Source organism: Falco cherrug, chromosome 4 (assembly GCF_023634085.1).
Source record: "Falco cherrug isolate bFalChe1 chromosome 4, bFalChe1.pri, whole genome shotgun sequence".
In the NCBI taxonomy this organism is placed as follows: Eukaryota; Metazoa; Chordata; class Aves; order Falconiformes; family Falconidae; genus Falco; species Falco cherrug.
Window position 1 is genome coordinate 6,600,356 of NC_073700.1, and position 25,140 is coordinate 6,625,495.

Sequence of the window (25,140 nt, forward strand, 5' to 3'; positions counted from 1 at the left end):
CATTTTTGCGAGCTGCTCTTCTAACCCACCCCCTAAAACCTGCAATGCCTGCCGTTCCCTATCGCCCCGGCAGCCCGCTGCCCTGCTAACCCGCATCTCCCTTGCTGCGAAGAGGCAGATTCCACAAAGAGGCAGATCCTGCTAACCTCGATGGATTGGAAGCAAAACGGCTCTCAGCCTTCCTCACAGCAACTTTTTACGCAGTTGGTGGGTTTTCCCCCTTTTTTTATAACAGCTCTGCAAAGCTGTTCCTATCCTCCAAACGTGCATCCGCACTGCGGCCAGCCCTGCTGATGGGGCCTCTCGGGTCTCAGCGGTACCCAGAGGGGTGTCTCTTCCACAGCAGCCCTGTGTCACTGGTGTGCCTGGCTACTGCGATGCCCAGCTCCTCTCTGCAGTGCTTCTTCCCCTCTACACGTGCGCTTTCCCTTCCATGTGTTGCATTCCACCCTTTTTTCACCTGAATTGGATCTTAATTTGTGGTCGAGTCACTCACCTGCTGTCCTTTCCAAGCCCTGAAGCGAGTTCTGATGGGCTTCTGATTTCCTACGCTCCTTTCTCTTGCTCAAGAAGCTGAAGGCAGACACAGTAATGAATATTTTGCGTTCTATAATTTCTAATTCCAGTGCAGAATACACAGTATATTTCACACTCTTCTCTTTTAACCAATATTGCAGGAGTAAAACTTTTATCTAACTGTAAGCATCCATCTGCTACTTCTCACTTATTGTTACCTTGAGCTATATTTGCAGTTATCTCCCAGGCTGCAGGAACCTTGGAAGAACTACATACTAAAAAGGAGATTTTGCTGTCTCCTCCGGTGTAAGTGGGAGTTTCAGGCTGCCCCAGAAGCCACACAAAAGGACGCCAGAGCCCCCGAGGTCAGCTTCTGGCTGACAATTCAGTCGAAGCCAACAAGACTCCTGCCAGCTCCAGAGATTTGTCTCGCCCCCCTAAATTAAACAGGAAAGCTCTGGCTGAGGCTGCGCTCAGTGTTGCCTCGTGCCTAAACTTTGCTAGCCGGGTAGGTCGAGGTCTGCGTCCGCTGCTCTGGGGTTTTGTGTTAATGGAGCAAGCGAGTGCAGGAGCAGCCCCACAGCTCCTATCTCAGCATCCAAAATGGATCATTGCTTTATTTTATCGTACTCCAACTAATTCATTATGTTAGAATAAAACTTCAGAACCATGTAAACTTAACCTTACTAGCTTCAATTTTCTAGTCTTCTCTCACTCCTGCCTGTTTCTCTCCCTACCTTCCCATTTTTCAGTTTCTACCTTCTATAGAAACTGGTTTTTCATCATTTGTGTCTGAATTTAGCAGGCAGAGATATCTAGCCACCGTGACAACCCCCCTACCCACAAGAATGGATTGTTTTTCTTCTTTTTCTAAAAAACTTCTGCTTTTAGTAAAAGATTTTGGTTCCAGGAGGCTTGTCTCTCCCATAAATTTAACAGTAAGTATATTTTTCCTCTGTTTTTTTCTTCCCTGATTTTTCTGTTGGATTTTTGTTCACCTCTACTTTTGTTCTTCCAATTTAATCCATCGCATCTGATGTCATCTCTGTTTTTCCCACTACAGTTCTCTTCCCTCATGTGTGCCTGCATTCTAGTTTCCCACAAGCTGACTTTCTCTCCTTGTCTTACCATACTATGGACATTTTCTACTTTGCCATGTAAGGCTATGATTGCCTTGCTACAGCTGATTTAATTGAAAAACAGCTCAAAGAAAGAAAGAAAGAAAGAAACCTACTTATTTTTTGCTTTAGAACTAATAGCTTAAACTTTGCAAAATTAAGATATAAATAACTGGGACACTGCTTGCCCTGAAACATGTACATAAATTCTGTTATGGGAACAGAGGGAGGAGTGTTACTGGAAGATTTTGCTGGCATTCCAGTAAAGGGTCTTACAGGAAAAAGATACTGTCCAAAAGACAGCTACTCTTACTTAAATCCGAGTGCTGTTTGGAACTGTGATATTTCATTGATTTATAAAGATCTGGGCATTCAAAAGTTAAGTGCAAATTAAAACACTAAAGTACGGAAGCCCTGGATGCTAACAGCCATCTCGCATGATGGCACTGCACCGGCCCTCAGCACCACGCAGTCACGTGCTCAGATGGTTTTAAGGACCACTGAATTGTCCCAGAATATGCACTGGTCTGTCAGCTGTCCTCGTGTTGGATTTCATCCTGGGCTTTGTGAAACCAAATGAAAACATTGATAGCTGTTGGAATAACGGAACAAGGCATTAAGTACTAGTCTTTTTATTTAAATTGCTCCTGACACTCAATTCTTGATTTAAAATTGGTTAGAACATTTCTGTTACATTTTACAAAGTAGAATTTTAAGTCACAGTTTTAAAACTAGTAGATTAATTCAGTAAAATGAGGATATTTCGGGGGATAAGTGTTATCTGTCCACAAGGAGAATAGCTGTTTAGCCCTTGAGATTTGATCGAATATGCAGCAAAACTCTCTGTGAGAACCCGTCTTATCTTGGCATTGCCAAACATGGTAAGTTTATGTAATGTTAATAGTTTTTAAACACGAAAAATACTATTCTTTCAGACAAATACTCTGTATGCCCATGAATTTGGAGGAAGTTGTAGCTGTTTAAAACAGACTGGAAACAATATAGTCTGTATGAACACCATCTATCAGCCCAGCTCCATTGTTATGAACAAACCAGCAAGGAATATCAACGCCGTGCTTAGGATCTGTTCTGTAATCCTTCTGCCAGCCCCTGTAAGGGAAAACACAGTCATGGGAGTATCAAAGCAGAAACTGCACTTCGACAATGTAATCTTTCCCAAGTCTTTGCTAAAGACTTGATTAGTTTTCTACCTTGTTACCGTCAGTTCATTATTTTTAACAATCATTGTAGCATCTGGTTTCTTGGGATCAGACCCAGGATGAAGTTCAAGTATAGTGAAGTCAATGCGGTGGAAAAACTGTCCTAAAAATAGAAGCCAAAATTACCATTTCAGGCATGTTGCACACATTAAAACAGAAACAAACCAAACAGAAACCCAGGAATTTCCACATTCCCATGTTGTTTTTGCACATCCCTTCAGGGTTTTGAATGGATAAGCAAACACCAAGTTTCATGCGAGGTTGAACATATGCCTACGGTCTTATTTTCTTTTTATAAACCATATGCATATCATCTGGATCTAAGTTCCGACTTCTGAGCATGCAGTAAAATTAGCCTTTTCTAAATATCCTTCAAGATATCCTCACCTTGTGTCTTGTCTATTCAGTTGTATTTATCACATACTCTCCACGTCTTTAGCCTTTTTTTATCAAATAATGCATGTGTTGATCTCTGAAATTTTTGGATGTGATTACGCTCAGAACAAGGCTGACATCTAAGGAATTTTTGTACTCCTGCCAGGATTAGCTTTTGCACAGTTTTGCCCTATCTGGGCTGGTGCAGGATGCTGCTGGTGCTTTGAGCACTCTAATGAGCATGGTGTTTAGATTACTTAGCGAAGTATCGAGGCAAAGTCAAAGATAATGAAAATAGTGATGAGATGTGTAAGCTGGTGAACTGTAACATGGTATCCCCACGTCATGTGGGCTTTTGCAATTTTCTTGCTACTTAAGAGTCCATACCATAGCAGAGCAACTTCTGTGTGGACAAGTCCTTTAGCCTGAGGAGACCAGAGCAGGAAAGCATAAGTAACTTTCTGTCCCTAATCTGCTCTTTTTCTGTTTTGTTACAGCATTTCCCATGACTCATGGATCTAACGTACTAGCACTGATACCTTGACTTGCTCTCCTCAGGCCTCGAAGTGCATACCAAGACTGAGAAGAGTAAGTTCACAGCAATTCATATTTCTCCACAGTGAGTAAACTGATAGACCCAAAGTGAATGTTTGCTGCCCTTACCTGATTTTCTAAGTCAAAATGGGAAGGCTAGGGAAAATGGCTGCTACCTCTGCCTTTTCCCACAGAGAATGCACACCACCAAACCCACTACACTGGCAGAAAAAAGGATTCAATGGGGTCAAAATTTTGATCTCTGAGTTACCAACTTCACCTTCTAGAATAAAGAATGTTAGTTACCATGGGGAAAATCTTAGATGATAGAAGCCATTCTGTCATTTTAATATATGCTAGTAAATCAAGCTGTAATTTAAAAACTTCTTTTCTTACAAGGATGCAGCAATTGTTTGGCAAATTTTGATCAAGCAAACACGTGTATTTTCTGAGTACTTAGAAAAAAGGTGGTGAGATGAAAGGAGAGATCAAACCATCCAAGAGACCGGAGGAATAGTGTAGCAAGAAAAAAAATATAAATCTGTAGGTGGGATTGAGCAAGATAAAGAGCTTTAAAAATGCCGGTGAGGACAATCTAGTGGTTTCAGCAGCAGCAGAGGAATTTATGAAAAGCTAATGTATAAAGTCTGAGCCCAGAATATTTTGTCAGAAATCTTAATACAGCTGATCAATATCATCTCAGTTTCCTCCATTACCTCGGTTCAGAAAGGCTAAGTACAAGATTGTGTCTAAATAATTATGTAGCCTCATAAAGAAAGACAAGCATGAAAACACTGAATGAAATTATACCTAATAATCCATGGGTCTGTTCAGACAGTTTATCACTTTCCAATACATACAGTCCTAGGAAATCTTGATGGAGAGGATGTTTCTTCCATACTTGGTGCAAAACAATAACAAATGAGACACCGCTGCCCATTGAAAGCACCAGATTTTTTTCTCTATTAATTGTCAAAGTTAAACTGAGGAAAAAAGAAAAACTTGACTTAGGGCATTGTGCTTCCCAGAGTTTACAGCAATGAGAAACAACTTCAGAAGAAACATGTCCAACAAACAAATATGGCTTTATAAATTGCTCCATGTTTTTTAAAATAGAGGTTTTGCTGCCTAGTTTGGTCCGTGTGAATCTGTGTGTGTACACAAACAGTCCAAGACTCACACTAAATTACACTGTAAAAGGCTATGCAGCCTTCCAACATTTCAGCAAGATATTTCTACCAACACTCATCCTATAACTGTGCATTTCATCACAGATTAGTGATATGTAGTTACAGCACCTCATGCTCAATAATAAAAGTGTTATCGATAAAAACATCACTTCCTTGCCCAGATGTGACCTGACACCTTTTCCCTTTGTTTTTCACAAAAGACAATTCCTGAACTGTCTAGGTTAGTGCTGGGCTAAAGATTTGCTTCTGATTGTGTTAGTGATGTGACCAATTTGGCTATCATAATAAAAAAAATAAGCATGCTGTACGAATAAGAGTTTTGCTCTGGTGCTCTTCCTGTTGCAGTGCCATGCTTTGAAAAGTTAGTAATTCTGTTCCAGGTACACAATGAAAATGTAAATGATAATGATGAGGAGTTGCTGCCCATTCCTTTTCTAAACTTTTTTTTTGCACAGGTATAAACGATTCTGTGATAGATACATCTCATGAAAAACATACCTGCTGACAGGGCAAAATGTACCTGTTCTAGAAATACTACAATTTCCATTTCTTAAAAAGGAGATATTTTACAGCACATTATTATGTCTGTGAAAGATTACACACTATGTCTAAAGTTACTCTTTAAATATTTGCAAGACAGTGTTGCATTAAGCACACAATACCACATCTAGCTTTACCTTAGTCATAGTAATAGAAAATCAGGGAAAATTCTTTACTTATTTATTCCAAGCAGAGGAATTTATGATTAACCATTCAGCAGTTACACAACAAAGCAGAGAGCAGAATCCAGCGGGACTTGAATTGGTTTCTTTTGCATTTTTCAGGCATTTTTCACATTATTTTCTTTTGTATATTCAGACAGCAAATCTTTTAAGTATGTTATTGATCAACACTAACGAAAGCGTAGAAAGTAATACAGGAGCCTGATATTCTTTCTATGAGCCTTACCCATCTTGTTGCACGGTGACTGAGTCAAGCCAGGTGAAACCTGTTTTTTCATTGCCATTCTTAATTGTGATCTTCTCAGGAGTTACTATCAGTTGTAAATGCAGGTACTTATTTGCAATGCCAATTTTCCCAAAGTATGTGTTTTGGATCTTTGTGTCATTATTTGCTCTCTTATCACCAATGAGTTCTCCATTGACTGTGATGCCTAATATAAATAGGAAACATCAAGTATTGTTTTTAGATAGGACCTGATCAACTGGTGTCAATGAGTGTCATGGAAATTTTATCAACAACTCAAGGAAACAAATATGAGTTGAAAAATAGATCAAAATTACTTGTGCCTATTTGTGCCAAAGTAGGGTAAAGCTCTGGGTGCTGTTCTGTGGATTTCCACAAGACAACAATCACTTTATTGAAAAAAGTTTAGTATTACCTAGAGCCCAAAGAGTCTGTGATGGGCACAAATAGCCTGTGTGACAACAGTCTCTCTTTACCAGCTATTCTATGAAATGGCAACCTAAGGATTGTTTTATTGCTTGTACTACTACTCACTGAGACAAATGATGTCACTCAACTCTCACAGTGGTTTTAAATCAAAATTTAAAAGTTCACTTTGCTCCAAGAAGTGAAAACACAGTCCATGGTAATGGTATGCTATCACAGCTACAGGAACTCTTATTAACTTTGCTGGGGAAAAAGCTTACACAGTATAAAAGAAACAGCCTTTAAACACAAGACATTTTGTTGTAAGTATCCTGATTTACTGCCTTTAAAAAACCTAAAAACTCACCTGTAACTGGATCACTTATTAAATTTAACACAGTACCCGGGTTTTCATTGATATTGAAACAAATGGCGTCATCTTTTTGTGGCACTGGTACAATGAAGTGTGGATCTCCATCAACTGTAAAGGTAAATCACTGGTATTTGTATAGTGATACACAGGTTCAAAGTTCCACATGAACATTTAACACTGTGGCAATGGAACTGCTGATGCTGGGGATCAGCAGGAACTGGTCCCTGCACAAGCTCTATGCCCAGCTTAGTCCAGCCCATACTCCAAAGGAGTGGTGGGGTCCCAAGGAAGCTGCTACCACCTCCCCAAAGTGAACCGTATCCTTTCCCCCCCCCTCATCTTTCCCAGGTACGTGACATATATCCTGGGTCTCTTCACCATTGCAAAATGTGGCACACGGCTTGTAGGTTCAAGATGGCCACCTCTATGTGCTTGTCCCTCAGGACCATGACAGTATTGCTGAGGGCAGAAAGTTCATCTGAACAGAGAACAGGCAGTTATCAACACAAAGCCTAGCAACGGGAGGGAGGACTAAGAAAATGACTATATATAAGCTCAGTGACTTGACCTTTAAAAGACATTTAAATATGTTTAAAGTAAATTAAAATACTAGCACACTGGAGATGAAAAATGACTGCTTTTGTAGAAAGAAATTATCTAAAAGACTCTTAATAGTGCAACGTAGTCTTAAAAACCCTCTTCTGCTCTCCTTCTAAGCAGATGCTACTCAAACTACTCACCACTAGTATACCATGTGGGGTGTGCTGTATATAGGTAAGATGGTTGTGAAACTGCAGAAAGTAAAGAAAAAATATATTACAAAAGCTCACATCAAAATGGAATATTTACACACTACCTGCACAGCTCATGTAAGATATTAGGAAGTTGGTGTGCTAGGTAAATTGCTAATTCCTTCCTAGTTTTTAAAGCATATAGTCCATGGAATGTCGGTTTGTGCCCTTTTTGAATCAAGCAAAGCTTCAGGATAGAGACAGATACCACTCATAGTCTAAATTGCTTTGAGGGTTTCCACAGGGCCCAAGTCATGTATCTGTAGGACACAAATGTCTCAGACTTAAGGATTAAGCTGTCTATCAGCAAGGAAATACAGCATCATCCATTGAAAACTTTTGAGGTTTTGACATTTGTTTTTTTCCAAAATGAACTTAAGTCTTTTCAATTGAGACTTGAGAAAACTAGACAGAGAGACACTGAGACTAATCTGCAGAGCAAAAGCTGAAATCTAACTCTCCCATTCCCAAGACTGCCCAACCAGCCATCTGAAGGGTCAGCTGCTGTCTCTCTCTCGACTAAAACCATTTCTTTTTGTATAAGTAACTGAAAATATTCATTTAGCCGGAGATGCTGACATCATACTCCCTTGCTTTATGCAATTCCAAAGGAGATTCCAAATTCAAGTCCATCCTCTGTTCTTGGGAAACAGCTTTTAGGAAAAATGGTCCTTTGATGAACTGGCATTTACTGCTTAAAAGCTGTTTAGCTGACACTCTGTCATCTAGTATTGTTCAACCTTTAAGAGTGGTTTTAGCAGCGAGCACTATTTTAGCAGTGAGCAGAATCTGATAATCTTTGTTAAAATACAGTTGTAAACCCAGAAAAGGCAATTTTTCCCTTTCTGGTAACTTCATTTGTCTGAATCAACTTCCTTTGACAGATGATGCTTCATTCAGAAATTGTCATTAAACTAATTACTTACCTGGTATAATATGTGTGTCAGCCTGTGCTGTGAATGAAACAAAATGTTATTTTAGAGGTTAGACAGACTAAAAAACAAGCTCTCCCACTTCCCCTCTTCCACCAAAACCTTGTAATTATTCTAAATATTTAAAAAAAGAAAAACTTAGCCAAAAGTTTTTATTTATATATATGTTGCATTTAGTACTGCAACAAAGCAAATGTGATGAACAGGCAGAAAGCACACCCTACTTTTCAACAAAACTGTTACTTCTCCAAAGGCATGTTGTTTGCTCTGTAAGGGGCTGGGACAACCTGCTCTTCTCTGATTCCATTATGCCATCTTGTTCTAAACTACTGCTGGGAAGTCAGTGAGATTTACCACCTGCTTCCACAGTTTTCTAGTCTTCTCTTTCTATGTCTGAAGCTATGGAGTGGTGTCTGAAGACAAGGGCTTTGTGCTGAAGAAGGAGCAATCACATCATCACTGAAGTTGTCTCTGGATGCGAGACTGCTGCTCACAAGTAACTGGGAGCCAGCAGCCCTGAAAGCAACTCCTTTGTACTGGGCCTGAATTTTGTGATGGTGGAACGCTGCAATTATCAGATTAGGAGGAACCACACTGAAAATGGTACTAACAAACTTTTCCAGCTTGAGGGATTCACCAAGAATTTTATGAAAATATTGTGTCCTAGATCAAGTAAGCGATTCAGGAAATCCATCTCTAACAGTCAAAAATAGTAAGTAAATTTGATAAGAAATGTACATACCTTCAGCTGTTACCATGGGCAGATAAGAAGTAAAGGGAAGAAAAAAGAGAAATTTACAGTTTCAGTTGTATGATTAGACATGAAGGATCTTGACCCTGTGTAAAACATACTCTAATAAAAAAAAATAATTAAAACAGTTTAACAATTGAACCAGGTATCTTCAGTATTTTACAGTTCCATTTCTTCCCAATGATACACTTCAATATTTGCAGATCAAACAGAAACACACTGAAAATAAAAAGCTGTTATGTGGGGCAGCAAAACTGCAATTAATTATGCATATGGCAAGAGCACTATTAGTAATTGTTTTATTGTTATCCATTTCCACATTACAAAATATTCCTTACTGGTTTTACTCTTTTACAGTTTTCAAGGCATTTGCATCATTCTATTAACACTGACCGGATGGTTCAGTAATCCTATTTGTGAACCTAGGCTCTAGCACGTGTAAAAAATTATTTTTGTTTCTTAAACAGCAGCACTTTTTTGAGTATTTTCTCCTATTGCTGCTCTATACTCTCTATATACAAAGAGGATTTACTTGGAAAGAGTTTGAGAAAAGGGCCTTTGTACTACAAGTACCTGGAAAGGGAAAACAAAAGAGCTGAAGATCACACTGAGTGGATGCCGCTTCTGTCAGATGTTTGGCTAAGTTTTTCCATCTTAAGGAGTCGAGCTGTAAACTTTAAAGTTGTTATGTTGTATTGTGACTTGAATGTTAAATGAAACATGACATGTTTTTATGTCAGTATCCCATTATGATTGTTATGAAAAATACTGCAAAAATTTTATCAGAAGAATGACGGTAGAATTAGTTAGAATTGAAGGGCATTTAGCAATAACTGGTTTCAGGACTTAGCGCCGCTGAAAGAAAAACCCACTAACCTCCAGTAAGCATTTCTGTTATGCTAAAAGGCCTTAAGTTACTATGCCAAATTCAGACAAGAAAGTTTTTCATCTAGAAGCCAGCAGAGAGCCCACACAGAGCCTGGGAGGAACTTTTAGGGGCACTAAGCAAATGTTGGGGGAAAAAATAATGGATGTGAACAGAAGCAATTGAGAAGCCTAACAAGAGGTTGGTCTGACCTGTTGAATAAGAGAGAAATGAGGATTGCCCAAACAACACACACAGATGAGGGCAGGGTTGCTTTGGGCTGCACTGAGCAGACAGCATTTGCTTTACTCTGCTAAAAAGGAATAATTTTTTTTCACACAGATCAAACAAAGAGGCTGAACTGTACATAAGCGCAGCGTTTTGCTGAGCAAGGAATTAATAATTAGCCAAAGTATCAGAGCTGAGAACAAATTGTGCACTTTCAAGATAATTGCGCTTCTCTCTGCAATATATACGAATACTGTGTTTTACAGATACAGTCTCCATCTTTTCACCACCTGATACATCCTGCACAAGGAAGATCTCATGCACGTTTTTCCCTTTCATGTAGAAATTACTACATCTACCCCTAAACTGAAATATGTAGAAAATGATGTGAACCAAATTGAACATAGCTGGATTATTAGATTAGAAATGGGTTTTGATTTTCAGGGGGTTTTATGTAACAGTTCATATAATTAGCTTAAGATATACTTATTTTGAATTGATAGTATTTTGTCTGTATGACTTAGTAATGAAGAATGGTTTGATGGAAATGAGCTTTACAAAGAAAAGTAATTTTGCATAAACCATACACATGCAAGGTTTGGAAGGTAGATTTTTCAGATACATGTTTAAACCTGTACCCACGTGAAAGCCTTTCTTTAGGGGAACATGAAAGGAACACCTGGTTTCTCAAATATAGACATTTTCACAATTTTACTTTACCTTCAATGGGCTTATCAGCAATCCCATCTTGATTGTCATAGTCTTCTGGCTTTGTTACCACCATGGATGTCAGTGGTGTTACAAACTTGTATTTTAGTGAGAGATCCAGGGCTTCAGCTGTAAGATTCTCCTTTTCTTCTCCTGTAGCTGCAATACTGAATAGAGACTCTAGCATCAATGATTGCTAAATTACTCGCTGAACTCTGGATTAGGTATTTTTCTTTAAAGTGAAGTTGTTTCTCTGCAGCTAACATCCGTAAGGGATAATATTTGTTGCAGTCTAAGAGCACATCTGGTTCCACTGGCTATCCAAGAAAAAGGCAAAACTGTCCTTAATATTTGTAGTAACTTAAAATTGTTTAATTTGCAGCTTGGGCCAGGAATACTGTGATCGGGGAGGAGAATATGTTGGGGGATTTTCCTTACTGTTTTTTATGCTTTCCCATTGGCACCTCAGCATGATGTGAATTTCGGCTTCACATCTGAGAAGTTGCACCAGTCAGATGGCTTAACAGTTTCATAGCTAAGATGTTATTCTAATTACCGTTTTTCCAGGAGTTGTTCAAGGGTGAGATAAGCCCAGAGCCTTTCAATGTATTCTCCAAATATGTATTCTTGTTCCTGGAAAGCTTTAGCTGTTTGCTCAGCATCTTGGTGTGTAGTATATGACAGGGCATCATTAGCCTGTTAGGAATAAGGAAACTTTTCTGTATCATAAGCAGCCAGGGACTTCAGAACCTCCCAAAATCAAGACCTTCACATCTGAAAATCTTATTAAATTGAAAAACAGTCTGGTCCTGCACAGCACTTGCCCCTTGCCCAGGAAATTGTCAGTGTTGCGTCAGGATCTTTGTTCCATTGCTTCTGTGAAGGTTAGTAGTGTAGCTATAGGACGTAATGAGGTTTCCAAATTCACGTGGCATTTTTGTGCGTTAGAATTTGGCTACTCAGGATTTAAAGAACTTTGATTATGACGCCACTTTCATACAGGAACATATGGCTAACTTACTAATAATACATTATTTGTATTTGAAATATACCTAATTCTATATAATATATTTAATACACCACAGTGCATGGGACATATATGCAGTTCACAGTATTTATGATAACACGCTCTATAATATGCTTGTGTTTCTTGAATATCGGGGCAAATACTTTTACAGAATCCAGCTCTGGAGAGGTATTTAGGTCACTTGGTTTGTATTAGAAGTAAACTTCTATTTTAAGAGAAAGGCATTTCAAACAATCAGCTGGCTTATCCATCAGTTTTCTTCACCCAATGAAGACTATTGTATGTGAGCACTGAACATTTTGCTCCTGAAAGAACCAAGTAGGGTATTTAGAGAATAAACTAATAAAAAACAAACCAAAACAAAAGCCAAACAAACAAACAAAAAATCTGTTAGCAAAGCTAATCCAGGCACACTGCACAAAGTTGTCCCAGACTGACCCTAGTACACCTGACTGAGTTAGGCAAGTAATCTGCAGTTTTAAAAGCAATTACTTTAGTGTGTTTAGTTTCTGACTTACACAGTAATGCATCCTGCCACTGAGGTAAAGAAATTCCAGTAAATATTTTAAGTATTGCCAGGTTTGAACATTCTGCATACCTTACTGAAGTTAAAGAAATCCATACTTACGCCTTCACCTCTCACATCTACAGCCAAATAGTTTTGGTTGTTGTCTATAAAACGCCCAGCCACCACAATCTCAGACCCATCATAGAAATGCTTAAAACTGTTTTTAGTTAGGTCTGATATTTCATTTTCTGGGTAGTTCAACTCCACATCTGTGAGCATGGGATTTGAAACCTCATCATAAAACCCCTACAGGATTAAAAAAAAAAAAAGAAAGAAAGAAAGAAAACATTTAGCTATCATTGTTTCTTTAATTAATAAGTAGATCTGTACCCAGAATCACCCTGCTATTTCAGCAATGAAAACTAGAAGTGTATTTTAGAAGAAATATTTAAATATTTAGTTAAATCTCAGAGTATAAGGCCTAAAAAATCTAAAATAATGGAAATGAGAAAGGACATTCAAACTTTTCAGTCTCATTAAGAAAGAGGAAAAATATCTGAGAACAGCAAGCTGTGGATGATGAGTTCTATCAATGTTAATCAAGAGGGATCCCAAGCTTCCCCCTGTTTGATAGAAGTAAGTTTCTAGATCCATTCCCTACAGAGACTGAAATGACAAAAGGAGACTAGGTATTTGATTTTGGCAGAGCTTGCAATGAAATCTGGTATCTAAATTCTTTGGTGAATTTTTCAAATGGCTGCTATTGGAATGTGAGAAGTAACAAAGGTCAACTCTGCACTGCATATACCCCTCCTCATGCTTTATACAACTATAAAATGCTTCCATGGTATGGTAAGATACACCTGCTTGCAGTAAGTTCCTATAAAACAAAATATCTAGAGTCTTTATGCTCTGTCATCCTTCCTTTGATGTGACATTAACTACATGATCTGTGAGGTATGGGAGATATGATGACTGCAGCAATTGTGCTGCACATGGAAGTGTCCTCCAGAACCATGATTTGTGTCACTCTATGCCAAGTTTTGAACCCTCTTCCATAGCCCACAGCATCTCCCTTTTACTGTCCTCCTACTTTCTGCTTATATAAGGGAAAGGGAAAATTAAATACAACTAATATTCTGATTACAGAAGACTTTTAATTATCTCAGTAACAGATTACATTTTGATTAGTTCAAAATAAGAACATTGGTATAGTTTTCCAAATTTATCTCTCATCTAATTTAGGTGGTGATTGCTGTACCTGGAGCTGTAAGGCTGCATCAGAGTCAGGATAAATCCGACGAGCCAATCCTTTATTCTCCAGCGCCATCTTCTCCAAGAAGTTGTAGTCAACACCATAGCCAAAACCAAGATTGTATAAGGTATATTTTCCCTCAATGGCTTTTTTAACATGTGCCTGAATGTCCTGTGTATTTGATATGCCTGCATCAAACCAGAAAAAGTTCGGTTTTTCTTCATAGATAAAATTATCATATAGCCTGTTTGAATTTCTTAGGAAAGAAATTTCTTATCAAAAACTTGGTTTAGTAGTATAATGCTGGTATAGTAGCATTTAAATCATTCAAACATCCGTAAGTCAAAGATGGAGGCCAATTTGCATTTTTTGTTAGTTAACTCACTCTATTATTCCATCCAAGAGAAACTTACCTACATTTGGTTGGCCATCTGTTAACATGATAATTATAGAAGCGCTTCTCTTGGGCACAAGCTTTCCTTCATGAGCAGCATTCAGCATATCAATTCCCCTCATTATACCACCATATAAATTTGTCACTGCAAGGTAGACATAGAAATCTGGTTTCAGCACAGACAGTCAAAATACAGGCCCATTTTTCACTGGAATCTGATGAGATCTCATTGCAGTATGAAAATGAAATATTTGGGTTTGCAAGCAGGAGGATATTTAGACAGAAAAATACCTGGACTTTGGAAACATAAGGAAAAATAGCTGTTGCATTCTGATAAATTTCAACTGTAGGATTGTCTCACCAGTAATTAAAAAAAAAAAAAAAGCTGTAGCATTGTCTTCACAGACTGAATTGACAAATTAACTTACAAAACAACTTAATGTCAAGTCCAGTAAAGTACTTACTGCCTTCAGTGTCAATGCTCCGAACAAACTTCCTTGCTTCATCCAAATTCTCAGGAGTGGCTTTGATTAATGTTTCTTTCCAGGTGTGTACATCACTACCAAACAGTATGAAATTGAAGAAGTCATCTTCTTTAATGTCATCTAAGATTTTTAGGAGTGCTTCTCTTGTCTATAAGACAAAGAGATTTAAATGTATGGTTCAACATTTAATGAAATCGGCACTTGCAGATTTTACATGACTAATGTCTCAGCATTTGGATATTTTCAACTTTTATACAGTATGTCCTGCAAAAATTCTGAGCTTGTTTTGTCCTTGCCAGTCTGCGTCTATTTCAGAGTCACTCTAGTGAAGTCAGCCAGTTGCAATTACAACTGGTAAATCTTTTTAGCTGAAAGAAAACTCAGGTCTTGCATCATGGATCATTGCTTACACTGAGGTAAGATGGCATGGCAAATTGAAAGCGATGGGAAATGGGTACAGGTTGGCAGAAAGGTTCATATGCAAACAAGCATGGATATCTTGATGCAGCACCAAAACCTGAAATCTCTGCGAACGAGGAGTCCTGTCTACAAAAAGAACTGCTGCTTCCCAGAAGAGATGGAATGAATAACATAGATAATGCACATAATACTGTATACACATTTTAATTTTGGAGCTGTTCAGTACTTGTGATGGAACTCTCTGGAAATGTTGATATTGAGACTTTTGAACTAATAATATTTATGAGTAAGTAAACATAGCCTAAATGTATAGAATTCTGTTCTACACTAACACTTCAAACTAGTACTTATGGTGCTGAGCACTAGAAAGGTCACAGCATAAAACCACTTGGTGTAGCTCAGGCAGCGTGTATGCACTATAAGCCATCCCGTCCCTTCCATCACAACAGAGGCTCTTTTATTGGGACTGTATAGTAATGTAAGAACTTACCTGTTGTATTTCTCTTCCAGACATTGAGCCACTAATATCTATTATAAAAATAACATTCTTGGGCAACTTTGGAAGATTTGTCGGTGCAAAGAAGTGTACAAAGTAGCCATTGACAATCTGAAAAATAAAATGTAAAGGAAAAAAAATAAATTTTTGCATATTATAAAGATAAAATGGATAAAGAAGAAATTACTTTTATTTAGTTTCTAGCCCCTGAATGGAAAACAAGGTTTTAATGGCCCTGACTAGCCTCACCTCTGTCCAGGCCCAGGAGCTTCATTTAAGCATGAGCTTGGGCCTTTAGTCCCTGCCTGAGCTACACTGTAAGAATACCTGCCTCCAGCTGTGTCACAGCCATACCTGTTCTTGTCCATGGACTCCACTGAGTTAGATTCTGCCCTGCAGACTGACTTTCCACCTTGACCTTGGGCTGCCTCATCACCACAGAGTTGCCTAATGGCTTGGACTCTCAGTTGAATTTGACTGCCAGCTCTGGGTCTGTGTGCTCAGGTACTGTAGGGAGTGGGCTCATGGCTGGCAAAGCCCCTGGGCTGCCAGTTGAGTTGTCACACTCAGCTCTCTGCCCTTTAGGGAACAGTTATCCCTTGTTGCTCCCTGACATTTACCATGCAAGCTAAGCGGTTCAACAGTTCAAAATTCCCAGCTGTCAGATTTACCTGCAAACTGTCTGGAGTTGCTCTCTTCACATCATATCTAACAGTAAAATCCCCATCCAAGACAGACTGTGAGCAATTTGCGCAGGTTCGCTGCTGATCAAGAGCTGGTTTGAAAGAGACATGCCCCTGAAAAGAAAAGCTGTCATTAGATCTGAATGTTGAGAGCTGCAAATTTTCTACAGAACACAAAGAAGTTTGCATTTTTAAAAAAACTCGTATATTGATATTCACATAAAAATAACCTGTTTTATCAGGTAGGTATTAATTTATATCAATCGGTATTTGTAGGGGAATTATAGAGGAATGAAGGCAGGTTAATTAACATTGATAATATACAGCTGTGGGCTTGCTTCAGGGGCAGCTGTTGGCCAGTTGGCCAACATGGATAATGTGCAGCTGTGGCTGGTTCCTGCTAAGCAGTTAAATAGCTCTAAGGGGGATGGAAGAGGAGCCCTGGATGAAGAGAGACCTGGAAGAAGCAGAATCCAGATGCAGCAGAGACAAGAAGCAGGGTGGGCTGACCTGAAGAGGACTGAGAAACAGCATGGCTGGTAGGTGAACTCTTGAAACCTTGTGGGGGGTTGGTAGCTGTGCCAGGGCAAGTCATGGGAACTACTTACTGAAATTAACCTGGTATGGGGTGGTAAAAGCCTTGTTGCAGCTGGCTAGTTTGGATAGTGCTGTGACAGGTATTTGATGGGTAACTGATATATGAAGTCTGCTATCTAGAGCTTCCTTCGTATATTTACTCCCCCATCTTCCTTGGTTCAGCCCTCCGTTCCAAATGACACCTTTGATAAGGTTGTTGGGTAGCCTATGTCTTAGGAATTCTGCTACCTCCATACATGAGAAAACTACCTGTTACTGGTTCGGTTCTTCTGTAAGAAATAGTCTTAGTATCCAGGTTTCCAACTACTGCTGTGGGACAAGGCCTACTCCTTTGGGTACAACACCATGCTAACAGCTACCTGGCTTCTGAACGGCATGGAGATGGCCTTCAACTTGCTAGCTTGGAATTCAGAGCTCAGACTAACCTTTACTGCGTTTTCTCTTTTTCCCCCGCCCCCCCCCCCTCACTTCCATTGCTACCACTGACATTATTATTTCAGAATTATAACTGTAATAAGTTACAGAATGCAGTAGCCACTGTACCTTTTTCTCTGAAAAAGTTTTTTTAATAATGTTTTGTAGATCATTGGTGATGAATGTTCCCTCTGCTTCCAGCTCAGTGATACCCTGGGGCTCAAAGATATTTACTGCAATCTGAAATATTAATTGAAAATTCATTGTCATTGATTACTGCCCAATATAAAAACATAGCCATTTACAGGAGTATCAACAGGCAACCACAGATGTGACAGGGGAATTTTCATAAAAGCAAAACAACTTACTTTTGTAATTCATAATAACAGTCCAAATCCACACTTGTGTGGACACCCCATCAGCCAAACAGGTCTTTTTACACATAGAAATTAAAAATAAAGCTAGAAACCTTAATAGAAATGTAACTTGTTTGAAAGCTAGATACTGGAATTTTGCAAAATGTCAATAAATATTATAGTCCTTCAAAAATATAACCCAGCCATTAGCTGTGAGTTGTGCCCAACTTTGACCTATATTTCAGTATGCCTTCTACCACAGTGGGTTTAAAATAATGCTGCATAAACATTTATGATGTTGAGTTTTGTAATGACTCTTACACAGCATTTTCTGGGCATACAAAGGAGAAAAAAATGTGCCTTAGACCTGGGTTTTATCAAGGCAGATAGGAGTGATATAGACAAGTTTTGTCACGCAAAAGGTGTGGTATTCTAGAACGTGATATATGTATTGCTGTAATTTAAGATTATGTAGTTTCATGGTAGTGGGAGAAAAGTGTAGTTTATGCTGGAAAGGCATTTGTAAAAGCTGCTCTTCTTCTATTTTACCTCAAGGCATCATAATGGCTTTTTCAGGTTTCCATACATGGCTTCTTTTGGAGGCTTAGTAGTTGAGCCAATTTGTCAAGCTTACAATAAAAACCTGCACTAAAGCATACTGGTGTGCCATCCCCACAAGATTCATTAGAAAAACTGTCATGGCCCTTTAGCTCATGGGAACCCATGGGAATGACCATGGTACTCAGCTTTCAATGGATGTACAGAATTTCATCATCTCTGAAGTTATAGTCCAGTTTGATACAGTTTGCCATTTACCTCAAAATCTTTGACAAGCTGCTTAGGTTTTACTTTGATGAACATCTCATATTTTCCAAACTGTCGCTTCAGCAGTTCCTCATATGTGAGTTCAAAAGTGACTTTACTGCCTGCTTTAATGTTGACTGAGACTGTGAATTTTTCAGTTTTTCTTCCTGAAGCTCTGTATTTAAGTGAGTAAGAAAAAGAATATCTTTATCCTCTTTCACAACATTTATTGTTTTGGTTGGTGGAGTATAATCTTCAAAAAAAGAGTAAAACAAAGTTAGGAATTTTGATCTATTGCTAAAATCATACTCAAACTCTAGAATTTATTCAAGTTTCCCAGTGAGCTTAATCCCAGGAACAGGTCATACAAAGTCAGTGAAAGCTTCAGAAAATGTCTTTCATAATATACGGATACTGCCTGCATAGTCAGAAGTTGCATTTCCTTTTCATAATCTATAGTACAATAACTCTTTAACTTAATGATTGTTGTTTGGTCCCATAAAAAGCAAACTTCAGAAACAGGCCAGTACAAAGTATTTCCAGTCTCACAATTTGGGATGATGGTGTGGAACCCACACAAGACATAATTCTTACTTGACAAGACCAGCAGTCTGTCCCTTTGAAACAGCCTTCTCATACTGCTTTTTTGCAGCTTCTTTTTCCTTTATAATTCCAGGGTAAGTGACACCATCAATTGTCCTGCAGATGAAAAAGTCCTAGTTTAGCTGAACGATTTGTACCAATACATGACAAGTTACTGCAGGGAATTCTCTGGTTATTGATTGGTTTGCTAAAACGCACTTCAGGAATATGATATTGCCAAGATTTGAGCACCTTCACTGAAGCTAGTCTTCTCAGTGAATTTAGCTGGAATGAAGAGCTCTGTGCTCAGTATCTTAAGAGAATGTGAACAAATGTTTACTTTGAAAGTTAATTTGATCAAAACAGGGCTGATAGCAACACTACTTACACCTGCCATGTTCCTACACTTCAGCAGCTTGACTATCTCATCTCATCTAATGGCCTCTCTACATGACTCACTGGTCCAAGTGTAGGTGTCCACAGCAGAGCATTTCATTCTTAGATTCTCTACACCATTAAACGGGCATTTCTCATAAGGGATTCATCTCATCCTATAATAAAAGTTCTAGCATGCATTAAGAGTACTTGTGCTCTAAAAGCTACTGTTTCTTTTCACTGGAAATAAAACAGGCATTGTGTGATTAGCAGAGATGGACTTGTTTAAACTGAATTAAATCTCATAATGGTGTGAGAATTGCATGTTACTGCAACTAAAGGTATGAATGTAAAGGAATAATTCTCTCTATTTCCTGCCTTTCATTCAAATATGGTTTTTCAATGAATAGAAAAATTAAGCTATAATGCCATCAGGGAAATAAAGCAACGGAACTTTTCTGGTTTGATAACACCAGGGTAAGTGGTATTTTGGAAAAGGTAAATGGAGCTCCAGAGAAGATCCCCCATTCCCTAAGGTCCATGATGATGAAAAGAAATACCTGAAAATTTGTCATGTTTTCTATAGATGTGCCAATGTTTGCCTTTCTCCAAGTGTCTTGCATGTCAAGTTAGTAATCCCAGAAAATTGCCTAGGAGGCATTTAGAAATCTATCAAATGGTAATGTAAAAATGAGCAACTGGGTTCAGTTTCTCCCAGTTGCATTTGCACAGATTTTTAGTCTTCTCCAACAATAATGTCAAAATTACGCACATGCTGAAATTGGTAATGAAGGCTGTCTTAGGGAGTTCAACATCAAAGACTACTTCTTTGTGCACATTTCCACGATTGACAGCTCGACTGGTGATGACATTGTGGGCAAATCGGGAAGTTACTTTACTATCAATTTTCATGCTGTAGATTTCTATCCCGTTGACAATCTGTAAATTGAAAAAAGAAAAGAAGAGCTAGCTGTTACAATGATGATTGTGTTGATCAGCCATAACCACAGTTTTTAAAACTAATTGCAGCAGAACATTCTATCACTCCAAAGCAAAACAGGAAAGACCTACAACTGGGTTTCCTTGGATATCTACCACACTGCCATCACAGTGTTATCCCACAAGTTATAACCATAGGTGTAGAGGAATTATAGAGGACTGTGTGAAAAGTTTATTTGTAAAAAGGTTGTAATGATTGTTAAAAACATGAGGTATGAAATGTTAAAAAGGGGGTGGGAATGGGAATTGTAGAGGAATGAAGCTGGGTTAATTAACATTGATAATATACAGGTGTGGGCTGGCTTTGGGGTGGTGGGTTGGCCGATGTAGACAAGGTGCAGCTGTGGCTGGTTCTGTTAAGGGGTTGAGAGCCAATGGAGAGAGCAGCTGAGGCAGAGAGAAGAGAGAGTGTGTGTGCCCTGGATAAGGAGAGACTGGGGAAGGCAGCAGAGGGACTGGCACAAAGAGTATGCTGGTATGTGATGGTAAAAGACCTTGTTGCAGCTGGCTAGTTTTGAGAGTGCTGTGACACATAGCCTCTTTAACAAAATACTACCACCACAGCAAAGATACTTGCATTATAAGAATATTTTTTTTTTCTCTACTGAGACTGTAACTTTTTTATGGTTAGTCAAAAAGCACAACAGCCTACTGCTGCCTCACTGTATTAGTGACTGTAATTATCAGCCAAGTGGATGATATCTACAGCAGGGATATAGGTAGTCATCCTGTTTACAAGTAGACCTAAACAATTCCAGGCGTCTCAAAATTCCATTTTATGTTACTCTTAACTTCTTCACTACTGAGGCTCATTCTCATTTAAACAAGGAAATGGGTAGGGCAATACTTAATTTCTTGGAATGCTCAGGTACAATGTTGCTGGACACTGCATGAAAGCATAGGTAACAACAAATGTGACTCCTTGGGCAACTCTGCAACAAGGTCTGTTTCTTGCAGCAAAACCAGCACTGGAAAGAACCTTGGAGGTTTTTTAGTGGGCCTGATCTCTGACTGATTGATTAAGAAGGTCTCCAAAGAATTAAAGCATTGCTGGAGTCCAGGTGCCCAGTGGAATCAGCCTCACAGGTGAGGTCTCTTACCTTCCTTAGAAATAACTGCAACATAAGAGTAAAAATAAAGCCGACATAGAATAGTTGTCTGCTAGAGTTATAGAGTTGACTTCAAACAACTTTGCTATTTATTCTAATACAACAAGGTTAAAAATCTTTTGCTCATTCTCTTTCCTTGTCCAGGAGTTTCCATCAGAGCTTGAAAAAGAACTGTCTGGTTAGTCCAACTACCTAAAACAAGTAACTGTGGGCTACTCCCCTCATCCTACACACTCAGAAATATCCATTTGCTCAGACTGGACTCAAAGAAACATGTTGTGAATGCAGTAAGAACATACTTGTCACTATACATCTTTCTCAGTAGCCTGGACAAAACCAGGTTTTACTCACCAAGTCATTATCAGTGTTTCGCTTCTGTAAAGAGAAAAACAGAGGAAAAAATCATGACTACGGTAGGAAAGCTGCATTTAGAAATAAATCACTTAGCACCTATGTAGTTACCTTCTGCTTCCAAGTCCAAATAAATTGTCCAGGAGAAGGAAAGCTTGAGAAAGGTCTTTATTAGAAAACTGAAGTAAATTTGAGGGAAGAGCAAGTAAAGGCATCTGAGGCAGGTATAATTACTTTGCTTATAGAGCGTTCACAGTTCTGGTGAATCTTTTGGATTTCAATTGATGTTAGTGTATTTTAAATACTGTGGGTTTGAAAGATATGTTAAATCTTGAATGTTGCTGATTTTGTATTTTGCTGAAGTGACACAAGAAGTTATCTTCTTTCAGCTGAAAAACAGTAATGGACCATCTGAGACATGAGGGGAGAGTGAGAGGAAAAGACTTGAATGTTCAGTGCCACTGATATTTAAATGTTGTTGAGACTAAAGAACAGACTAAAACCTCTTAATATGGCTTCCTTGAGCATAGGTTGGCTGTGTGGTGACATCAAAGTAAAAACAGAGTATCTCATCCTGAGGGTGGCATCTTTTCCTTGGAAATTCCTACTTCCGGGTCCTGTGGTATATGTTTTGCCTTTTCAAACTAATTTCCCTTTGGAAGAAAAAAGGAGGTTGTATCAAAGCATAAAAAACCAAGTTTGTACACTTTTTTCCAGTCACATACACTATCCAAACTATCAGTCAGACCCATCTGTACACTTTCAGACTTGTGCCTAAATTTTTCCTGTTGACCCCAGCAGACTCTCATTTTAACAAAAATAGTAAGATGGTCATTCAGCAGGCTTACACAGAGAAGAGGCAGTAGCTATGAAAGGTTGCATCAAGGGGGGGGGGAAGCTGTTAGAACTTTTTTTGGCATATTTGCTCTAAAAGAAGGTGCAAAGATCAGAAGCTCCACAAAAATACCATGTTCTCTTGTGAAAGAGAAAACAGGCTTAGAACGTACATACTGCATCATGTTAAAATAACAGCTTGTGTAACTCTGTTCCCGTAAGCTTGGCTGCAAATACCTTATCTCTTTTGGCTCTAAGAGCCTCATGGGTTATATTTTGTGCAAGCATGTTTACCTGCTCCACCGAATAGGGGGGTAAAGACACAATGAAGTATCAAGTCAGATACACGTCTCCAGTACTTTTAATCTTTCATAGGAGTTTTACAGGTTGGAAAGTGAAACAGAATTATTTTTTTTTATTTTGGAGTCTTTTTCAAGACACTATAATATATCTATGGTAATGCAAAGGTTTTGGGGGAGGCTTGTAAGAGTCTGGCCAAAAATTCTGTGTACATTTCTCTGGGTTCCTCGTTCAAATAATATAAAGTATATAAAAATGGGAGAATCAGCTGACTTTTCTGTAGTGTTTCTGCATGTATGGATGAAGCATTGCACCACAATTTGGTCATTTTCCACTTAGAAAGGTTTTAGCATTGCAAGACATACAAAGAACGGGTAGTGTGGTAGTTGGGAGGACAAAGCTAAATGATATCAGGGCTACATAATGGTTAAATAAGAATCCATGGCATCTCCAATTTGCAGCCATAAATCTCAGGCTGTTTTTTTAAAGTTAGATATAGTATTTTCCTGATTTTTCACAGAAAAAGTCTTGGCGAAGACCATAATCTAATCAACAGAAATTGACAGTAAATTGCTTTGTCCAGTTCCTCGCAGCAATGTACAATGCTCCCTAGAGAGATTTGCTCTCTGTAACTTTTCATAGTATGTAACTACTGAGAGAGAGGAAAATAATCTATTGAGGTGAGGAGTAGTGGCTGGCAACTTCAATGAAGCATATTTGGCAGAACATCAGGCAGCAGGGCCTTACTCGGGGATCCAGTCAAAACCAGAATGGCCCCTTTAAGGGGCAGATATATATTTCATGTTATGCTAACATGCAAATGTTTTGAGAAAAATTCTACCATGTTATTTGGGTAGTGTACATATTTATCTGGATACCATGTTACATCTCTGTTTTCTGCGTCCTGGAGGCCTCTTTTCACTGATACTTTGCCTTGCTTCACAGGTGCTAGTCAGTTCCCTGGCAGCACCAACTGTTTTACACATTTAAATATAAGACTGCTAAACCATTTTACTATTATGTGGTGATGACAGGGAAAACAAAGTGATGCTTTTAAGAGAGATAGGAGAGCCTCTTCAGAGCCGATTTAAAACTGAGGCTGATTGGAGGTGAACTAATTCAAGCCCCAAGTGTGATCTTGTGTTCACTGGTAACAGAGAACACAAAGCTCCTGGTGGCATCACTGTGTGAACTCTCTGATAAATGTTGATAAAGGCCAGGAAGTTAATCTATGAAGAACAGGAGCCCCATACATGGTTGACTACTTACCTTGATGTTTCTGACATGTGTTTCCCAAAAGGATGATGATGCAAAGGCAGGAGTCAGTAACAAAACACAAAGCAGTAGGTGGGTTTCCATTCTGGAAAAAAGTAAGGTTCCAATTTGAACGATATGCATAAATATATATAATGCTTTGTTTACCAAAAGTTAATATATAACCCAGTGTGAACAGTGGGATTAAACATTAGGCGTTTGGGAAAAATCAAATACTGAATTTAAAATTTGCATAATCTGCAGAATACTGTTACAAAATACTGTTACAGTATTTACAGAATATTTCAGCAATGTCTCTACTATGTAGTATCTCCAAACGGAAATTCAACAGCCATTTCTGCACAGGCAACTGAGACTGATCTCTGCTCCAGACCCACTTTTCCAAATGAAACCTGTCATCTTTCTAACTCTTTCTTAAAGCCTGTCCCTGGCTCAAATGTATTGCAGCTGTAACAGAGCTTGCAGTCTCCTAACCCATTTATGCTTCTCTTCAAAAACTGCCTCCTGTAATCCTGTCTATCGCTCAGGTGCACGGTTTAGGTATCATTATTTAACCTGTGTCCCAACTAGTCTAAAACTTCTTATTACACCCTCTCTTATTCACCTTCATTGCTGAAACCCCGGTTCCAGCTCCCAGGGTCCTGCACCTTGCACAATTAATACCCGTTCAGCCCGCTGCTGAAGGCCCGTTTTATTCATTACCTTGACAGTGTTAATTCTCTCTTAATCTTTTCAACCCATTTCATCTCCTCTGTTACATGAAACACAAACCTTGAGGACTGGGAGTTAAACGCTTGGTCATAACAAAACATCCAAGCCTACAGAATCTGGGGTATTCTCTGTGCCGCAGTCGGCTTTCTGACATGCGCAGGCCTGTGAAGGACACAGCATAGGCTCCGAGGCT

General features: G+C 38.8%; 1 protein-coding gene across 1 annotated transcript; it reads right to left on the reverse strand.

Moving 5' to 3' along the window:
- Positions 1 to 2,250: 2,250 nt before the first annotated feature.
- LOC102050242 (inter-alpha-trypsin inhibitor heavy chain H3) lies at positions 2,251 to 25,063 on the reverse strand. The gene is made up of 22 exons (XM_055710227.1): positions 25,008 to 25,063; positions 24,231 to 24,321; positions 21,828 to 21,851; positions 20,141 to 20,307; positions 19,006 to 19,110; positions 18,424 to 18,586; positions 17,381 to 17,491; positions 16,229 to 16,354; positions 15,552 to 15,668; positions 14,621 to 14,789; positions 14,176 to 14,301; positions 13,769 to 13,950; positions 12,628 to 12,813; positions 11,529 to 11,668; positions 10,980 to 11,139; positions 8,415 to 8,457; positions 7,438 to 7,488; positions 6,692 to 6,805; positions 5,902 to 6,106; positions 4,574 to 4,746; positions 2,846 to 2,957; positions 2,251 to 2,744 (listed from the first exon to the last, which is right to left on the reverse strand). The coding sequence occupies exons 1-22, from the start codon at positions 25,046 to 25,048 to the stop codon at positions 2,615 to 2,617; spliced, it is 2,736 nt and encodes a 911-aa protein (XP_055566202.1). The 5' UTR covers positions 25,049 to 25,063; the 3' UTR covers positions 2,251 to 2,614.
- Between the last annotated feature and the right edge of the window lie 77 nt (positions 25,064 to 25,140).

Excerpts from the sequence above, each read along its gene's own strand:
- LOC102050242 (XM_055710227.1), bottom strand. The coding sequence starts at position 25,048 with ATGTTTTGTTATGACCAAGCGTTTAACTCCCAGTCCTCAAG. Across the intron at positions 19,111-20,140 it reads TTCATTACCAATTTCAGCAT|GACAATTGATGGTGTCACTT; the intron begins GTGCGTAATTTT and ends TTTCATCTGCAG. Across the intron at positions 7,489-8,414 it reads TGACACACATATTATACCAG|TTTCACAACCATCTTACCTA; the intron begins GTAAGTAATTAG and ends TACTTTCTGCAG.